This window comes from Caretta caretta, chromosome 9, assembly GCF_965140235.1.
Source record: "Caretta caretta isolate rCarCar2 chromosome 9, rCarCar1.hap1, whole genome shotgun sequence".
NCBI lineage: Eukaryota > Metazoa > Chordata > Testudines > Cheloniidae > Caretta > Caretta caretta.
In genome coordinates, this window is record NC_134214.1 from 33,157,116 (window position 1) to 33,175,698 (window position 18,583).

General features: G+C 43.1%; 2 protein-coding genes across 8 annotated transcripts in view; both read right to left on the reverse strand.

Annotated features, from left to right (window-relative positions):
* RASA2 (RAS p21 protein activator 2) overlaps positions 1 to 1,089 on the reverse strand; it is a 113,762-nt gene extending 112,673 nt beyond the window's left edge. The window contains exon 1 of one of the 3 annotated variants that reach the window (XR_007358612.2): positions 845 to 1,086. Coding sequence is in view for 2 of the 3 variants with exons in the window: in XM_048865423.2 (XP_048721380.1) it covers positions 845 to 908 (64 nt within the window). In the remaining variant the exon portion in view is untranslated. Of the gene's footprint in view, positions 1 to 844 lie in introns of all 3 variants that reach the window. The other 2 variants (XM_048865423.2, XM_048865422.2) reach the window with 2 other exon arrangements.
* An 11,659-nt stretch (positions 1,090 to 12,748) lies between these two features.
* ZBTB38 (zinc finger and BTB domain containing 38) overlaps positions 12,749 to 18,583 on the reverse strand; it is a 37,643-nt gene continuing 31,808 nt past the window's right edge. For all 5 annotated transcript variants that reach the window (XM_048864359.2, XM_075132209.1, XM_075132211.1 and 2 more), the window contains one exon: positions 12,749 to 16,298. The gene's annotated coding sequence lies outside the window, so the exon portion shown is untranslated. The remainder of the gene's footprint in view (positions 16,299 to 18,583) is intronic.

Below are 18,583 nucleotides of genomic sequence, written 5' to 3' on the forward strand. Positions count from 1 at the left end.
CTTACTCCACCACCTCCAGAAGGAAACGCTGATCTCCTACTCATGCTTGCCATACCTTCCAACACACTCAGAGGCCTCCACCCATACCCAGAGTGAACCCCAGTACCACCCCCATCCATACCCACCCTGCCCCCACATTCCCAAGTCCTCCACTCATACCCCTGTACAACCTCCATACATGCCCACACAATCCCATGTCCTCTACCTATACCCCAGTGCCACTCCACCCATACCCCCCCAAACCCAAGAGCCCATAACCCATAGCTCCCACATACACCCAGACCACCCCAACCCCACAGAGCTGCCCGTGCTCATGCTCACCCTTCACACCCCAGAGGCCTCCCCACCTCACACACCATGCCACAACCCCACAGAGGTGCCTGTGCCCATGCCTACCCCGAGACCTCCACAGCTCACACACACACCCGTGCCCACACCCACAGAGCTGCCCGTATCCATGTCCACCCCGCACAGCTGCCTATCCCCTACCGTACCTAGTTAGCACCTCCATTAAGATACCAGTTGCCTGTAGCCCTCACACCCCTTGTCCTCCGGAGCAGAGCAAAAGCCGCCCACCCCGAGACGCCTCCTCTCCCCCTTCGCAGCCACCGCCGCCCCACAAGCCGGGGCAGGAGCCGGCCCCAAGAGGCAGGAAGAGGGCGCGGACTGAAGGGAAACCGGGGAGAAAGGACAGCTCCCGCATGGGGAGGAACGAGGGAGGGAGGGAGCTCCAGGGCAGCAGAGGTGACTCAGTGCGGCAGCCCAGAGCAGAAAAGCCCCCTTGGTGGCCGTGCCCGGCCGGCCCCTCCCCAGGCCCTGCTCCCCTCCCGACTCTCTCACTCACAGATCTTCCCCCGCAGGTTCTGGAGCACTCGGACCCCTTCGCCGTCACCATCCTCGGCCGCCATAGTGCCGCCGCCGCCGCCACCTGCGCTGCGCACTAGCAAGGAGGAGAGAAGAGGAGGAGGAGGAGGCTGCTCCCCGTCCCCTCTACGGCCCTCTCCCTAGTGCGGCAGGGAGCGGAGGCCCCAGCAGGCGGCACCTCGCCGCGCCGCCCCGCCCCGCTTCTGCCATTGGACGGCAGAGCGGCAGACACATACGCATTTCCTTCTCTCGCGCGGGCGATTCAGCCCTGCTGAAGCCGCTGCCCTTTTGATGCCGGGGTGGGGCAGTTCCTGTCTCTTCGCCACGCTGAGCCTCCCCGTGCAGTGACGCCCGCGGCCCGTGACAGCCCCGCCCTCAGGAGAGCTGGGCGGGGCTTCCATCCATGCCCAAAGTCAACGCGCGTGGGCTAGTGGGGCCGTGGCGAGGGTGGGCGGGCGCTGGACGGGCTTGAACGAGGGAGACGAGTGGGAGTCCTGGGGGCAGGACGGGGTAGAGGGACTTCTAGTGGAAACTGTGGGGAAGTTTATGGTTTCCACTCCGAAGTAAACATCTGTAGTGGGTTGGGCTGGGTTTTGCCTTGAGTTGACCCCAAGGCTGCACGTTGAATAGGTGCCTTGTAAACAAACTAAAGTAATCCCATTACTTCCTTGGCGTGTCGCACCCTCCCCCACCACCTGTTGTGTCCAGCAATTGGTGCTCATAGATTTAGATTGTAATCGCTTCAGGGCAGGGACCATCTGGCTATGTGGGTACAGTGCCAGCTAAGCACAATGCGGTTGGGGCCTCTGGGCACTACTGCAATACAAAGAATAATAGGTGCAAAGAGCTTCTTCAGCCCTAGCGCTCCAACCACTTTGCAAAGACAGAATTTGTGGTTTTATTTAACCACCAATCTCACAGTGAAAACAGTCCCCAAAAATCTGGCATTAAGCCCTGCAAATGCTCAAGGCCATGTTTTGCATGACATTAGGACTTTCTTGGGGCTGGCCGGCTGCTTTTTGAAGGACAGTGCTTCTTTTTTACTATCTGCTGCAGCAGCCTAGGGCTATATCTACACTGGAATAAAATACCTGTGGCTGGCCAGGGTCATCTGACTTGGGCTCATGGCACTTGGACCGTGGAGCTAAAAATTGCTATGTAGACATTCAGACTTGTGCTGGAGCCCAGATGCTAGGACTCCCCCCTTTCATGGGGTCCCAGAACTGAGGAACCAGCTTGTGTCCAAATGTACACCGCAGTTTTATAGCCTGAATCAGGCCAGCTGAGGTTGTTTAATTGCGGTACACTATAAAGATGTACTAGATGGTGCTGCAGAATGCCACAACTAAAAAAGAACAAGTTCAGTTAACTGTGATGAGATGATAATCCCACAACTGACATTTTTGCTGCAAGTGAGAGGCCAGAAGAAAGCTGATACTGGGGCTGTGCCAGGAAAGCTGAAAAAACTGCCACCTGTGAACCAGGTTATATATCAAATAATATTATTTTCTTCTCTACTACTGTCTAAAGATAAAGCAGAATTGTATTGGATGATACGCCATTAGGAAAAGAGGTGGGATGATGTAAGCAGAAGGTTTCAGAAGACTCCATGGCAGTTGGGCAGGATAGCAGTTGGATGCAAAGCTCTCTTTAAGGTTGGAATATTGAAAGAAAATTCAGTGGCAGTTGGAAATTACAGTTGTTAGGACTCTCTAAATGTAGAACAGCAGTTCTCAAACTGGGGGTTGGGACGCCAAAGTGGGTCACAAACCCTTTTTAATGGGGTCACCGGGGCTGGCATTAGACTTCTTGGGGCCTGAGGTGGAAGCCGAAGCCTGAGCCCCACCGCCTAGAGCCAAAGCCTAAGGACTTCAGCCCTGAGCGGCAGGGCTTAGGTTACAGGCATCCTGTCTGGGGCTGAAGCCCTTGGGCTTCAGCTTTGGTTTCCCCACCCAGAGTGGTAGGGTACAGGTTTTGGCTTTGCTCCCTCTATCCCCCGCCCAGGGCGGCAGGGCTCAGGCAGGCTCAGGCTAAGGTCCCCCCATCCTGGGGTCATGTAGTAATTTTTATTGTCAGAAGAGGGTCGGGGTACAATGAAGTTTGAGAACCCCGATGTAGAATGTTTGACAGGGCAAGTTTCTATCAGTTTCTGTGGCAGTTATGAATGAACAAGAGTTGGAATTAGTTCTTACTGGTAGATTTTTTTAAAACAAAAGCCCTATCTGCATTCAGAAATTGCTGCATTGCATAGCCAAAGTTGTGAACATCAGTTCTACCTGAACTGGTGCTGAAAATGGTTTACATGGTAGAGTCAATGGGACTTGGGGTCACCAGATGTCCTGATTTTATTCGGACAGTCCCGATATTTGGGGCTTTTTTTAATACGGGCTCCTATTACCTCGCACCTCCGTCCCGATTTTTCACATTTGGTATCTGGTCACCCTAATAGGACATAGCAGTTTGCAGCACCTATAAGAAAACATAAAATTGCTTCCTCCAAATCTCAGACTTTCTGTAATGCTGTCTGAAAACATTTTTTCAACCTACATTACAGTTTTATTTTTGGCAGCAGTTCAGGGCAGCAGTTGCTATCAAACAACTTCAGCAACCTGTAAGAACAGATCTTTCATAGGCACCATTTCTACATTGTATTTTGGCAGAACAGAAGAGATATTGGTATTAAGATTACAAAGTAGTAAGAATAAGTAACCAGTGTTTTGTAAAACCGTGTTTTGTAACTGGTGATGGGAGTTTTATTTTGTTTCTTTCAGTTTCCAAGAGAACATTAACAGTGATAGAATCATAGAAATGTAAAGCGGGAAGAGACCTTAAGAGGTCATGCTGAGAGACTATGATTACTAGTTTCAGTTTTTGTTGCCTTGATGGACTTCGATGCACAGAGACAGATGATCTGAAGGTGGTAGAGATATGGATTCATGCAACATCACACCCTGATGCAAGGGAGCACTCTAATGGTGAATGTGTACCACAACAGGGAAATTTGACAACCTCCATTGGAAGCCTATTTCAATACTTAACTATCCTTATAGTTAAAAAATCTTTTCCTAACTAACCTAACTTTTCCTTAGCTAATCTAAATTGCCCTTGCAACAGATTAAGCCCATTTTTTCTTGTTCTACCATCAGTGGGCATGGAGAACAATTGATCACTCTTTATAACAACCCCTAAAATATTTAAAGAGTGTTACCAGGTTCCCCGCTCAGTCTTCTTTGCTGAAGACTAAATATGCCAAGCTTTTTAAACATTTCGTCATTGATCAGGTTGTCTAACCTCTTTATCATTTTTGTTGATCTCCCCTGGACTCTTTCCAATTTGTTCACATCTTTCCTAAAATGTAGCACACAGAACTGGACACAATACTTCAGCTGAGGTCTCACCAGTGCTGAGGAGAGTACCTCCTTTGCTTTATATACAAAACTCGTGGGCATACACCCCAAAATTACATTAACCCTTTTCTTAACTCCTTAAGTTAAGCATCTCATTTACCATTAACCATTTTAGTGAAGACTGATGCAAAATAGCCATTGAAGCACATACACCTTGTTGTCATCTGTCATTATCTCTCCTCCCTGCTAAGTAGTGGGCCTACATTTTCTTTTGTCTTTCCTTTGCTCCTCATGTATTAAGAGACAATAAGAAGAGGTTCTATCATGTCCCTTGCTAGATGTAATTCATTTTGTACCATGGCCTTTCTAATTTTGTCCCTACATGCTTGTGCTATTCTTCTGTCTCATCTGTTTCTACTTTTTCTAGGATTCCTTTTTGATTTTTCAGGTAATTAAAGCACTCCTGATGAAGCAATAGTGGACTTTCACTATTCTTCCAATTTTGGCTTTGTATATGGATGGTTTGCTGTTCTACCTTTAATATTGTCTCTGAGAAACTGCCACCTCTCCTGAACTCCTTTTTCCCTGAGATTTTCTTCCCAGAGGACCTTACCTACCAGTTCTTTGAGTTTGTTGAAGTCTCCTTTTTTGAAGTCCATTGTCCTTATGCTTCTCTCATTCCTTCCTTTTCTTACAATCACGAAATCTGTCATTTCTTGATCATGTTCACCCAAATTGCCTTCCACCTTCGGACTCACAAGCAACTCCTCCCTGTTAGAATCAAGTGTAAAATGGTTGTCCCCCAGGTTAAAAAGCCATATCTGAAGCCTGTACTTCCATACAGTGAACAGAAGAATTGACTTTGGAGAGATTCTAGCCCACAACATTTGAATGACTGACCCTTACTAAACCAAGCAGGGTATTTTTGCTTGTTAGACATCTAATATGTTCTCCATTGGGCCACACAGCCCACAAGGGAGAACCAAGAAAAAATAATTATTCAAATGTAGTTTCTTTTTCAAAAGAAAAATAGAATATTTATTTTTATACGAATGAGAATGTTCTAGGAAGTGCCACGTGATTCTAGAGACCTGGAAGTAGGTTCCCATTTCCAGGTTTCAGACTTATTCACAATATGCAGGTGTCAACATGCAGTGGCCCGGTCTCTGGCCAACCTTAAATCAAGAGGATAGGTAACCTAATTGTCCTTGAAGAATGAGTCTAAATGGAGTTTCAGAAGTTATCTTTAGACAAGAGTGAAGGCTTTGCCAGCTAACTAGTAAAGCAGTTTGCATTTCTGTTCACTTTCAACTTGTTATTAATAACAAGTGATACATTTTTTTGGGTTTGAATCTTCGTTGCTCTTATTTCTGTTTTATCTACCTTTGTAGGGAAGGTTGGACTGGAATAAACTTGGATTGTCCCAGAACACTTACAGTTACATCAGTGGTGCTTTATACTAGGAGGTTTCAGTTACACCTGCTAAATCATATGTTGCTTCATTTAGGGCTGAATTGTAAGCCACCTTGCACAGGCTATCCACAACATGGGTAGCAGTGTAAGGGGGAGAACATCCTCCATTGCATGACTACCACCTCTCCCCAGGAAAACATAAATAATACCTGCAATTGGGAGCTGATCCTGCAAGGTGTGGAGTGCCCTCAACTTGATTTTTCTCTGAAATTGAAAGCACTTAGCACCTTGCAGGGCTGAGTTCTGAGTGACTGGGATCACTCAGATTCTTTGAATCAGTCTTCACAAGTGGAGTGGGCTATAGAGAGAAACAAACTCTTTCATTCAATCTATGTAGAAATGATGAAGCAGAGTTTTTATGATTAATTCATGTTCTCTACATATGTGGAATATATATAACACTGGCTTACCTGACTTCCTCCTTAACATCAGGCTTTCAAGAAAACGGCAGTAATCCCACACAAATATTTTTCTTGCAGAACAAACATTTTCCATAATATTTCAGCCATTGGCAAACTGGCAACCTGTTTATTAACTTCTTAAAGCTAACAATAAATTGAATCTGTCACCTCAATGACATGCAGAGTCTATGTAGGTTTACTTTGTAGCACTGGTGGGCCCATGCTAGACTGAAAATGTATTAAGATACCCCAATAGTTAGAATGAAAACTATCTGATGACAGTGAAAAAGGAACTTTGGAGTACTTCTCATTAATATTAGCTTCAGTTCCTTGCAGTAGAGATACATTGCAGTTTGTGTGTGTTGACACTACACATCTCAGTTGCATCAGATCTGTTATGGAACAAATACACTTCAAGAAGATGGAAAGGAATAGTTAGAAATGTACTATTCATATCTATTTCCTTAGAGCCATATAGTCCCTTTTTTGAAGAATGAGGCATGGAAATGTCCAAAAATATACAAGAAGTAGTCACAGTAATATGAATACCATTGGATCTGCAGGAAAGCTGTCTAGCAAACCACAAGTGGTTTGACTTGAAGTCCCCTTGTAGAAAGCTAAAAGCCAACAATCCTGTTTTGAGGATGATTTGTAGCAATCTGACCTTTCATGTGTGATTGCAAATGGGGTACAGTGCTAAGTATACCAGAGAGGTATGCAGTGATCGCTTCCAAGCTCATTGTTGGAGATAAGGATTACATCTAATTGCAGATGCTTGGACTCCACTAGCAATTTGTTATGAAGTAAAGAGCTGTGGGATATTTGTTGATAGTAAGTTACTGTTGCTCAAGTGCTAATTCTCCTTCTCCCCCCAGTTATTTTGCTGGCATTGTACTTCTCACTGAGGCTTGGTCTACACTTAGAACTTATACCAGCATAGCTACAGTATTTCAGTCAGGGATATGAAAAATCCACACCCCAGCAATGCCAACTTGCATTGTAGACACATCTATGCTGACAGAAGAGTGCTTCTGTTGGCATAAATAATGCTGTTTGAGGTGGTGGTTTTCCTACACTGGCAGAAAAACTCCTTCTGTTGGTGTATGCTGCATCTACTCTAGGGATGCCGGCTTAACTATGCTGATACTCTTGGGGGAATTCTGCACCAAAAAATTAAAAATTCTGTACACAATATTTTAAAATTCTGCCTATTTTGTCAAAATAACACAATATAATCATGCCAGTTTCAATTATTTGGTAATTTATTTAAAATACCTGTTAGTAAATATGTCTGTAACAAAGAAAAAAGATTCAGGAAATGTTTTTTGACAAATAGATTCCTAGGCATATTAATACAGAACTTTGAGTAATAATTCATTTAAGCTACAATAGAGAAATGTATTTCCTGTACCTCTCAGCAGCAGTGCAAAGGTGTGGGGGAATCAGGGGTAACAGAGAAGCTGAGGGAGAGGGAAGTAACTGCTGGGAAGGAGCCTGCAAGTGAACCTGCAGGGTTGCTCGGTGTGGGTGGGGGGACTTTTTTTGGGGGGGAGGGGCATTGTTAGGAAGTTGGGGAGCCTCCCCCATGCAGACCCTGGCTGACCCCTTGCCTCTCCCATTTAGTCAGTCACATCTGCCCCGTCCGTGTGTCCTTGCATCCCCACTCTCCATTCAGACAGGCATATCTGCACATGTGGCCCTGCCTCCCATTCCCTTCTGTCCCCATGTGACCCTGCCCCCACACTCAGCCAGGCAAAGCTGCCCATCTCCATGTATCCCTGCACCCCCATTCAGCCACCACCACTCCCCCTGTCCCTATGTGGCCCTGCATCCCCACTCCCATTGAGCCCCTGGCTCAATGTTATCACCCTAGATGCTTTTTGTGCCTCCACCCCAGTCTGTCCCCCCTCATTTGCCCTTCTGAACTCCAGTCAGTGTGACCACCCCCAGCAGCCTTGTGTGCCCCACTCTGTCCAGTTCTCTATATCTTGTGCCTCCTCACCTGGCTCCGCAGACAGGGCGCTGTGAGGAAGGCTGCCTCTGCCACCTCCCTCTCCATGGCTGGCTGCTCCAGCCCATGAGCCAGCTGCCTTCTCTTCTGGCACCACATCAGGCCCTACTGGGAAAAAGGTGTAATTGCAGCTTCCCTTCATCTCCCATCAGAATCAATTATTCTCGGGGAAAAAATAAATGTGTGGGGACATTAATTCTGCATTTGTGCAGTGGTGCAGAATCCCCCCAGGAGTAATGCTGACATAGGCTCTGTAGCATAGACACAGCCTCAGGCTTTTCACCAGTTCCAAACACTACACCCTGTAGATCTTCTGTGTGTTATACCAGAGTAGGAGGTTTTAGCTACTTCTTCAGTTTTTGAGGCAAGTTGTGGAGTAAATTGCTCCAATTTCTTGCACACAGTGGTACAGAACCCCCTGGACTATGACAGAGATGCAACAAGTATATGGAGTTTTCTAGGATTTTTGCTATTATTTTTTATGAGATTGAAAACAATATAAAACAGGCAGAAAATGGCTGAACATTAGCTACTCTCAGAGTAATGATTCAGCCAACTGCATATGAAGTGAATCTGAGGTGAATTACTGTAAACCAGGGGTTCTCAAACTTCTTTGCACAAAAAACCCCTTCTGACAACAAAAATTGCTACACAACCCCAGAGCAGGGACTGAAGCCTGAGCCTGGCCACCCAAGGCAGGGGGGCCAGGGCCAAAGCCAGAGCTTCAGCCCCAAGTCAGGGGGCGGGCTGTAACCTGAGCTTCCCCCCCACACACACTCAGGGCTGATGCCCTTGGGCTTTGGTCCCGGGCAGTGGGACTCGGGCTTTGGCCCTGGGCCCCAGCAAGGCTAATACTAGCCCTTGGCGACGCCGTTAAAATGGGATCATGACCCACTTTGGGGTCCCAACCCACAGTTTGAGAACCACTACTGTAAACAGTTCTTCGTTAACTCAAGGCCTAACTCAGCAGTCAACAAAGTGGTGCAGCTTAACCCCACCACATTCTCTTGCCATTGCACCAAGATGTGGACTCCAGTATGAAGTCATTTTAGGCCTTGCTTATAATTGGGATTAACCCTGATTCAGAATTCATCCAGTAACTGGCATATCTGCACCAATGCGAACTCCAAGGGTAAACAAGGAAATCTTCAATTTGCACCAACTGAGCTTCTTCCAGCTTTAAACCAGAGTAAGATCAACCGTATATGTCTACACTGGAGTTTTACACTAGTGCAACTACACTGGTTGCTGGCCTCCAGTGGGTGAATTGGGGCTAATCCCAAGCACAGTCAAGTCCTTTGACTAAGGGCTTGTCTATGCAGTGAGGTAATATGCACTACGGGGGTGTGACTTCTAAAGCACACTAACGTGTTGTGTATTAATTGGTCCCTGTAGACCCTGCTGGTGCACACTAGATGTTCCCAAATGTGCTTTAACATAGTGCTGTTTCAAACACTTCTGAGCTGATATGCAGCAACCTGACCTTGTGTGATTTCAAATGGAACAAATGATTGAGCAGAGTTACAGGAGAATATGTAATGGCGGCAATATTGAAGTAGCTGGAAGAAGACTGTGACACTTTTGTGACTAAGTTTGTACACTCCCTTTCTATATGTTTCAGTGAAATGGATGTTTGCTAGATCCTTATCGTATTTTTCACAGGTGACAGCAATGCGTTCCAGGGGTGATAATTTGTTTTAATTTTTGCACATCTGCTAACCGAGGTTGACTAGCATATTTTATGCCTGAATAAATCAGCTAGTAGAATGACCATAAACTTTTTGGTATTAGCAATATGAAATGGGGAAGGAAGAATATTTAATTGTATGCTCCGTATACTTCTAAACTTCCTTGTTTTGGTTAGACATCTGTTTTCAGTGCTGTCCCACAAATGACCTGAATCACTGCTTTTCTATTACTGTAAGTTAATTTATTTTTTATGCATGTTGCAGACTAGTGGCACACAGCTGGAAGGAAAAATATTTTAATTTGCATTTTTCCTTATGCTGTATATATTTGCACATTTCTGTGTACAAATTAGATATTTTGCATTCTGGACTGTGTGTCCTTGCCCCAGTCCCAAAATAATTGAAAAGTACAGTGTGGAAAACTCATATTCATACTACGTATGCATGATTAGAATTTAGATTAAAATTACATTTTTAATTTGATATTTTAGCACAACTTATTAAAACAGAGAAATGTATCTTTTTAAAGCATATGAAAAATTAAAAGCATATGAAAACCAGTCCTATCAGGTACTGAGTAGTCAACTTTTATTCACTTGAGCATTTATATAAACACATTTCATATTCAAATGTCTGATCCCATGAAATGTTGAGCACTTCCTCTGAGTTGCTGCGTGCTCTCACCTCGTTGTCTCAGCCCCTCAATAGAAGCATTTGCTGTCTCATAGGAATGGACCTTAAGGATGAAGTGTTTATAGACTTTCTTCTCTTGGACAAAAAATGGAATCGTGAGCTTTGCTACTGCAGAGAGAAATTGTATGAACGGTCTAATTGTATAAACAGCAGCTACTAATGTTAGAGATTTAAAAGCAGCAGTTCTGGATAACTTGCATCCATAAATTTTAAAAGATCTGGTTGAGGAACTCAGTGGACCATTAATGTTCATTTTCAATAAGTCTTGGAACACTGGCCAAGTTCCAGAAGATTGAAAGAAAGCCAATGTGCCAATATTTAGAAAGGGTAAACAGGATGACCTGGGTAATTATAGGTGTGTCAGTCTGACATCGACCGTGGGCAAGATAAAGAAGCAGGTGATACAGGACTCTATTAATAAAGAATTAAAGGAGGGTAATGTAACTAATGCCAATCAACATGGGTTAATGGAAAATAGATTCTGTCAAACAAATTGGATATTTTTATGAGATTACAGTGATAGTGTTGATGAAAGTAATAGTGTTGATGCAATATACTTATCCTTCGGTAAGGTGTTTGACTTGATACTGATTAAAAACTAGAATATAAAATTAATATGGCACACATTAAATGGATTAAAAACTGGCTATTTTATAGGTCTCACTGTAAATGGAGAACCATCTTTGAACAGGGTCTATTTCTAGTGGTGTCCTGCTTGAAGCGAGTCTTGGCCCTACACTATTTAACATTTTTATTAATGACCTGGAAGAAAACATAAAATCATCACTGATAAGTTTGCAGATGTCACAAAAATTGGAGGATTTTTTCTGGATCACATGGTAAGCTAAGTACAAGCAAACAATATGTGTGTTTTAATATAGAAAAATGTAAATACATACATCTAGGAACAAATAATGTAGGATGCGGGACTTTATCCTGGGAAGCAGTGTGTCTGAAAAATATTTGCAGGTTATGTGAGCATGGACCTCCTGATGCCAACTGGCAGCGGGGCATACGGGGATGCATAAGGGTACAGGAATCTCCTGGGTCTGATATTTACATTTTCATTCACCAAATGGGGACCTGTGATGTCTCAGACAAAAGCCTGTATCATACGGGTGGTCATCAATATAATTCAAAACACATGTATGGATGTTGTGTAAAGAGTCATGTATATAAAATGAAAATTATGTTCTTAAGGGCTGTGTCTAGGGACTGGTCACCAACAAATGTGAAAAACAGGTTTACTTTCAGGCAAGAAACGTTTGTCTGTTTATATGTAAATTAAGTATTATATGGTTCATAATGGGCCTCCACTCACCAGTCTAATCCGAATGCTAATAAAGGGTTGTGAAATCTTCAAATAGAAGAAAGTAACAGGAAGAAGTAAACTAGGGAAGGGGTGGAGGGAAATCCTATTCTGAGGTGCATATCAAAAGGTCTGTGCTAGTATATTTAGGGTTGCAGAAAGACATCCTAGCATCCTTCACCTACAAAGTAAACAGACAGCGAGTTTGCTTCATGAAAAAGGGATATCAACCAGGGTGTGCTGAAAAGGCTGAAGAGAACTCTGGGTGAGATATGCTTCTTTAGACAGGAGGATAACTTGTTAGTTAAGTTTTGTCTCTAGAAAGTGTGTTATGATTTTGTTTTAAATTAACAATTTATTTTCTAATATTCTTAATATCACTTGAATCTCTGGTCTTTGATAATAAACTTATTTCTGTTTTCACCATAAATATATCTAAGTGCTGCGTGTTCTTTTAGGAACAGCAGGCCTAGTAATTCTGCGAATGTTCAGAGTTGCACACTACAGGGAACACTCAAAGGATTTGTGCGGTGCAGTGTGGCTATTGCTAACCTGTACTGAGAGTGAGTCTGCAGAGGCTTAGAAGCTAGTGCTTGTGTTGCCAGAATCTGGTAGTTTCAGGGAGCTGATCCACAGCAGGCACAGACAAGACTTCCTCACATTAAGGGCAGGTGGTAGGGAAGTACCTCACAATCCTGGGTACTCCTGAGAAGCATCACAGGGGGTGTGGTACATAATCAGCTGAACATGAGCTCCCAGTGCAATTCTGTGGCCAAAAAGGCCAATGCAATCCTTCAATGTATAAACAGGGTAATCTTGAGTAGGAGTAGAGAGGTTATTTTACCTTTGCATTTGGCAATGGTGATGACCACTGCTGCAATACTGTGTCCAGTTCTGGTGTTCACAAATCAAGAAGGATGTTGATAAAGTGGAGAGGGTTCACAGAAGAGCCACAAGAATGATTAAAATATTCGAAAACATGCCTTTTAGTAATAGACTCAAGGAGCTCAATCTAATTAGCTTGACAAAGAGAAGGTTAAAACGTGACTTAATTATAATCTATACATATCTGCATGAGGAACAAATATTTAATAATGGACCCTACAATGTAATAGAGAAAGGTACAACATGAACCAATGGTTGTAAATTGAAGCTAGACAAATTCAGATTGGAAATAAGGCATATATTTTAAACAATGAGAGTAATTAACCATTAGAACAATTTACCATGTGTTGTGGTGGATTCTCCATCAACAATTTTTAAATTAAGACTGGAAGTGTTTCTAAAATAAATGGTGTAGGATTTATTTTGGGGAAGTCCTATAGCCTGTGTTATGCACGAGGTCAGACTAGATGATCAGAACGATCCCTTCTGAAATTGGAATCTATGAGCAAAAGACTGCAAGCCAGACACTCCTTTGGTCTTCAGGATAACCCTGAGTGAAATCCTGGCTCCACTGAAGACAATGCGAGTTTTGCTACTGACTTAAGTGGGACCAGGACTTCAGCCCCGGTCTTTTCCATGTCCTATAAAATGTCCTTATCTTAAAAGAACTTTTCAAATGTTTATTAATAAATAACTATTAAACCTACATTTAGAGAACACTAAGGTTGCATGCACATGCACACAAAAGCTAGGAAATAACCATTAAAGGTTTGCACAAACTTAAAACTGTACATCTGTGCATATGTATTATAGTGTACATCTATGCATATGCATTATATATAATCTTTAATTACACGAGCGATCATATGCTGTTTCTCCTATAATATAATATTAGTTCATGTTGGTAGAAAAGTTACAAGCTAATTCAGCAATTAATTGGTTCTTTTATTCCAATTCCTAGCGGGCCAATATCCATATCACAAAAGCTATCATGCCAATTGGCCTGGAACTGAATGAGGATGGAGACTGAATTACCTTTTTAATTTTTGGCGGTGGACCCTATAGAACAGTTTTGATGATGTTGTAGGGAAGCTTGCAGTAAAAAAGCAAAACTGCTGCCCAGCTTGTTTTCTTTGCATAAACTAAGCACTTCTGTATTCAAGGCTGTCTACCTTTTACGAAACATCAAATTAAATTAACTTTAGAAAATGTTTTTCAAAATGGTATTATTTTGAGTTTATAAATATGGTAGCTACTGTGTTGTCATCCCTTCATACTTAATACAAATTTTATATTGAAATAAAAAATACTAAATATAGCAGATGAGTAAAATAGGAGATACAAATCTGTTGACAATGTAAATTATAAAAATAAGTCAATATTGAAATCATTTTAAAAAATGGAGAGACTTATAAAAATAGGAACAGGTTATTTTAATCAAACACAACCAGAATTATAATCACTCTTTCTAAAAATAAAATAGACTTTTCCCCCAACCCTTAATATCTGCATTTAATAGTATTTTCTAAACAAAAATTCAAATGCAATTATGTAACAAATTACATTATTTTACAGTGTACAATATTTCCATCTTTTACACTTATTTTAATTCCAGTTTGGTCATTAGTACTTGACTCATTACTTCAACATGTTACTTGCGATAAAAGTCCTACAATTAACTATAAACATGACATGGCCATTTTAAAAATTCCTTTGCTATAAACTGTAGAGATATACAGAATTATAAAGTCATTGTGTTTTTATCAAAATATGCAACCACCAAGCCTAACACAAGCTATCGATATTTTTCTTATGAACCATACAGTTATATAAACTATTTGTAAAATTATCTTTTGTGTATAAATATTCTACCTGATTTGCTTTGGTCTAGAACGATCAGCATATAAATCGACTTAGAAAATATCCCCATGTATTTCATTACATTTATATTGTATTTATTTCATAATCCCAGTTGTCTGGACCTAAAGCTGCTATGGAACCAAACCTCTCATTGATTCATATAATTCATCCCTGGCAGAATAAATAAGTGGATGATACTATTATTTCATTGATTACTGCACTATCAGTTCAAGTGTAGTTTTATCATACCCAAGATATCACTTCTTTTATAATGTATAATTAAAAAACCAAATAAGTAAACAAATTGTGTATCATATTTTTATGTAGAATGAAGCTGAGGTTCACCAATCTTTGTCCTGCCCTTTATTTTATAATACTGTATACAGATGAAAATACATGAATAGATAATACAGATGCAGTATTATGGATGCTTATCAGATCAGCCCTATGGTATAAAATGTAGATTACAGTCATCTACCTTCCTTGACCATTTTTAAAAAGTATTTTCTCCATCTTCTTCAAAATTAGATCCTTTGTTCCAAAACAATATTCACTGTAAAACTCTGGTCTTACTGGATGTCTCTTTTGAGCTGACCTCTGCCAGCCTTGGTAACACAGGACCTTATAGAGCTCTAAGGGTCACCAAATGAATATTCCTGTCTTCTGGCTGTTGGAGGATGACTATGGCTGAGGAGCCATCATCTAGCAATCTAGGGTCATCAACTGACAGTCTCTCCATTACCAGCCATCCCCACAGGACATTGGACACTACACAACAGCCTGACTGGGGGAATAGGATGGAATTTCCCAGTTGGAGAACAAGGGCAAAAAGGGACAATTGTATTTAAGCGGGGTGGGAGGCCTTCCATTGCCACAAACCAGAAGATGAGACTGGAGCAAGAGAGAAGGTAGGAGTGTCTGCCTCACCTGAAACAATGCTCAGATCTCAGGCTCACAGAAGGGGTTAGATAATGCTAAAAGGAGGGCATCTCAAGGCTGTTCGTTATTTTGCAGACTGCTGTAACTCTTTAGTGCTTTCTTAAGTGACTGTGATTAAGAAATGTCTTTGCTCAGCCTGTATTTTTTGCTTGCCTGCCGTTTTGTAGGAGCTCAAAGCTCCCACACTGAGAGGACACATATAAGCCACTGGGGGGTTGGGAGTGCTGAGGCACTGGCTTCAGGGTTCAAGGCAGGTCAGGCTGCAGTGTCCCACATCCCAAGGAAGAATGGCAGACATGGGGGTCTGTAGTTAGGAGTGCACCTTAGGGCTTGTCTACACAAACAATTAATTCACAGCAAGCTGGGGTGTGAATCTACTCTGCACGAGCCTGCCATAGATTAACTGTCTATGTGGACTCTGCTGACACATTTTAACAATTCATTGATGCAGTCTGATGTGCATCAGCAGTGTCCACATGGACAGTTAATCTGAGGCAGGCTAGTTCGAGGTATTTTTGCTGAGGCATTGGTGGAAGAGATCATGCTTTATTGGATCTTTAGTGTCTCTGAGCTGATTTTTCTGTTTGCATCATTTTGGAGATAAATCCAACTGGAAATTATAGAGGAATCTTTCTGTTAGCAACTGCAGGAAAGGTCCTTGCAAGACTTTTCCTGAACTGTCTTCTTGCTCTTGCCAAAGATATTCTTCCTGAATCTCAGTGTGGGTTTAGACCATCTAGAGGCACTAATGACATGATCATCACTGCTCGCCAGCTGCAGGAAAAATTTAGAGAACACCACAGACCACTATACATAGCATTCACTGACCTGACAGGTTTCAGAGGAACAGCCGTGTTAGTCTGTATTCGCAAAAAGAAAAGGAGTACTTGTGGCACCTTAGAGACTAACCAATTTATTTGAGCATGAGCTTTCGTGAGCCACAGCTCACTTCATCAGATGTTTACCGTGGAAACTGCAGCAGACTTTATATACACACAGAAAAATGGATACTCTCATAAAGAACCAACCTTCCACACAAACTTCCTCGTGGCTGGATTTTACTAAAACTAGACAAGCCATTTACAACGCACACTTTGCTTCTCTACAAAAGAAAAAAGACACTAAACTTTCTAAACTACTACATGCTACAAGGGGCCACAGCAATGGTTCCCTCACCCCACCTAGCAATATTGTTAACCTATCCAACTATACTCTCAGCCCAGCAGAAGCAGCTGTTCTATCTCGGGGCCTCTCCTTCTGCCCCTCCACCCCCACGAACATGATACAGTTCTGTGGTGACCTAGAATCCTATTTTCGACGTCTCCGTCTCAAGGAATATTTCCAAACTACCTCTGAACAACATACTAATCCACAGAGGTCTCCCTGCCAACACTACAGAAAGAGGGATTCTAGATGGACTCCTCCTGAAGGTCGAAACAGCAGACTGGACTTCTACATAGAGTGCTTCCGCCGACGTGCACGGGCTGAAATTGTGGAAAAGCAGCATCACTTGCCCCATAACCTCAGCCATGCGGAACGCAATGCCATCCACAGCCTCAGAAACAACTCTGACATCATAATCAAAAAGGCTGACAAAGGAGGTGCTGTTGTCATCATGAATAGGTCGGAATATGAACAAGAGGCTGCTCGGCAGCTCTCCAACACGAGTTTCTACAAGCCATTACCCTATGATCCCACTGAGAGTTACCAAAAGCAACTACAGCATTTGCTCAAGAAACTTCCTGAAAAAGCACAAGATCAAATCCGCACAGACACACCCCTGGAACCCCGACCTGGGATATTCTATCTACTACCCAAGATCCATAAACCTGGAAATCCTGGGCGCCCCATCATCTCAGGCATTGGCACCCTGACAGCAGGATTGTCTGGCTATGTAGACTCCCTCCTCAGGCCCTACGCTACCAGCACTCCCAGCTACCTTCGAGACACCACTGACTTCCTGAGGAAACTTCAATCCATCGGTGATCTTCCTGATAACACCATCCTGGCTACTATGGATGTAGAAGCCCTCTACACCAACATTCCACACAAAGATGGACTACAGGCCGTCAAGAACACTATCCCCGATAATGTCACGGCTAACCTGGTGGCTGAACTTTGTGACTTTGTCCTTACCCATAACTATTTCACATTTGGGGACAATGTATACCTTCAGATCAGCGGCACTGCTATGGGTACCCGCATGGCCCCACAGTATGCCAACATTTTTATGGCTGATTTAGAACAACGCTTCCTCAGCTCTCGTCCCCTAAAGCCCCTACTCTACTTGCGCTATATTGATGACATCTTCATCATCTGGACCCATGGAAAAGAAGCCCTTGAGGAATTCCACCATGATTTCAACAATTTCCATCCCACCACCAACCTCAGCCTGGTCCAGTCCACACAAGAGATCCACTTCCTGGACACTACAGTGCTAATAAACAATGGCCACATAAACACCACCCTATACCGGAAACCTACTGACCGCTATTCCTACCTGCATGCCTCCAGCTTTCACCCTGACCACACCACACGATCCATCGTCTACAGCCAAGCTCTGCGATACAACCGCATTTGCTCCAACCCCTCAGACAGAGACAAACACCTACAAGATCTCTGTCAAGCTTTCTTACAACTACAATACCCACCTGCAGAAGTAAAGAAACAGATTGATAGAGCCAGAAGAGTTCCCAGAAGTTACCTACTACAGGACAGGCCTAACAAAGAAAATAACAGAACGCCACTAGCGGTCACCTTCAGCCCCCAACTAAAACCCCTCCAACGCATTATTAAGGATCTACAACCTATCCTAAAGGATGACCCAACACTCTCACAAGTCTTGGGAGACAGGCCAGTCCTTGCCTACAGACAGCCCCGCAACCTGAAGCAAATACTCACCAACAACCACATACCACACAACAGAACCACTAACCCAGGAACTTATCCTTGCAACAAAGCCTGTTGCCAATTGTGCCCACATATCTATTCAGGGGACACCATCACAGGGCCTAATAACATCAGCCACACTATCAGAGGCTCATTCACCTGCACATCCACCAATGTGATATATGCCATCATGTGCCAGCAATGCCCCTCTGCCATGTACATTG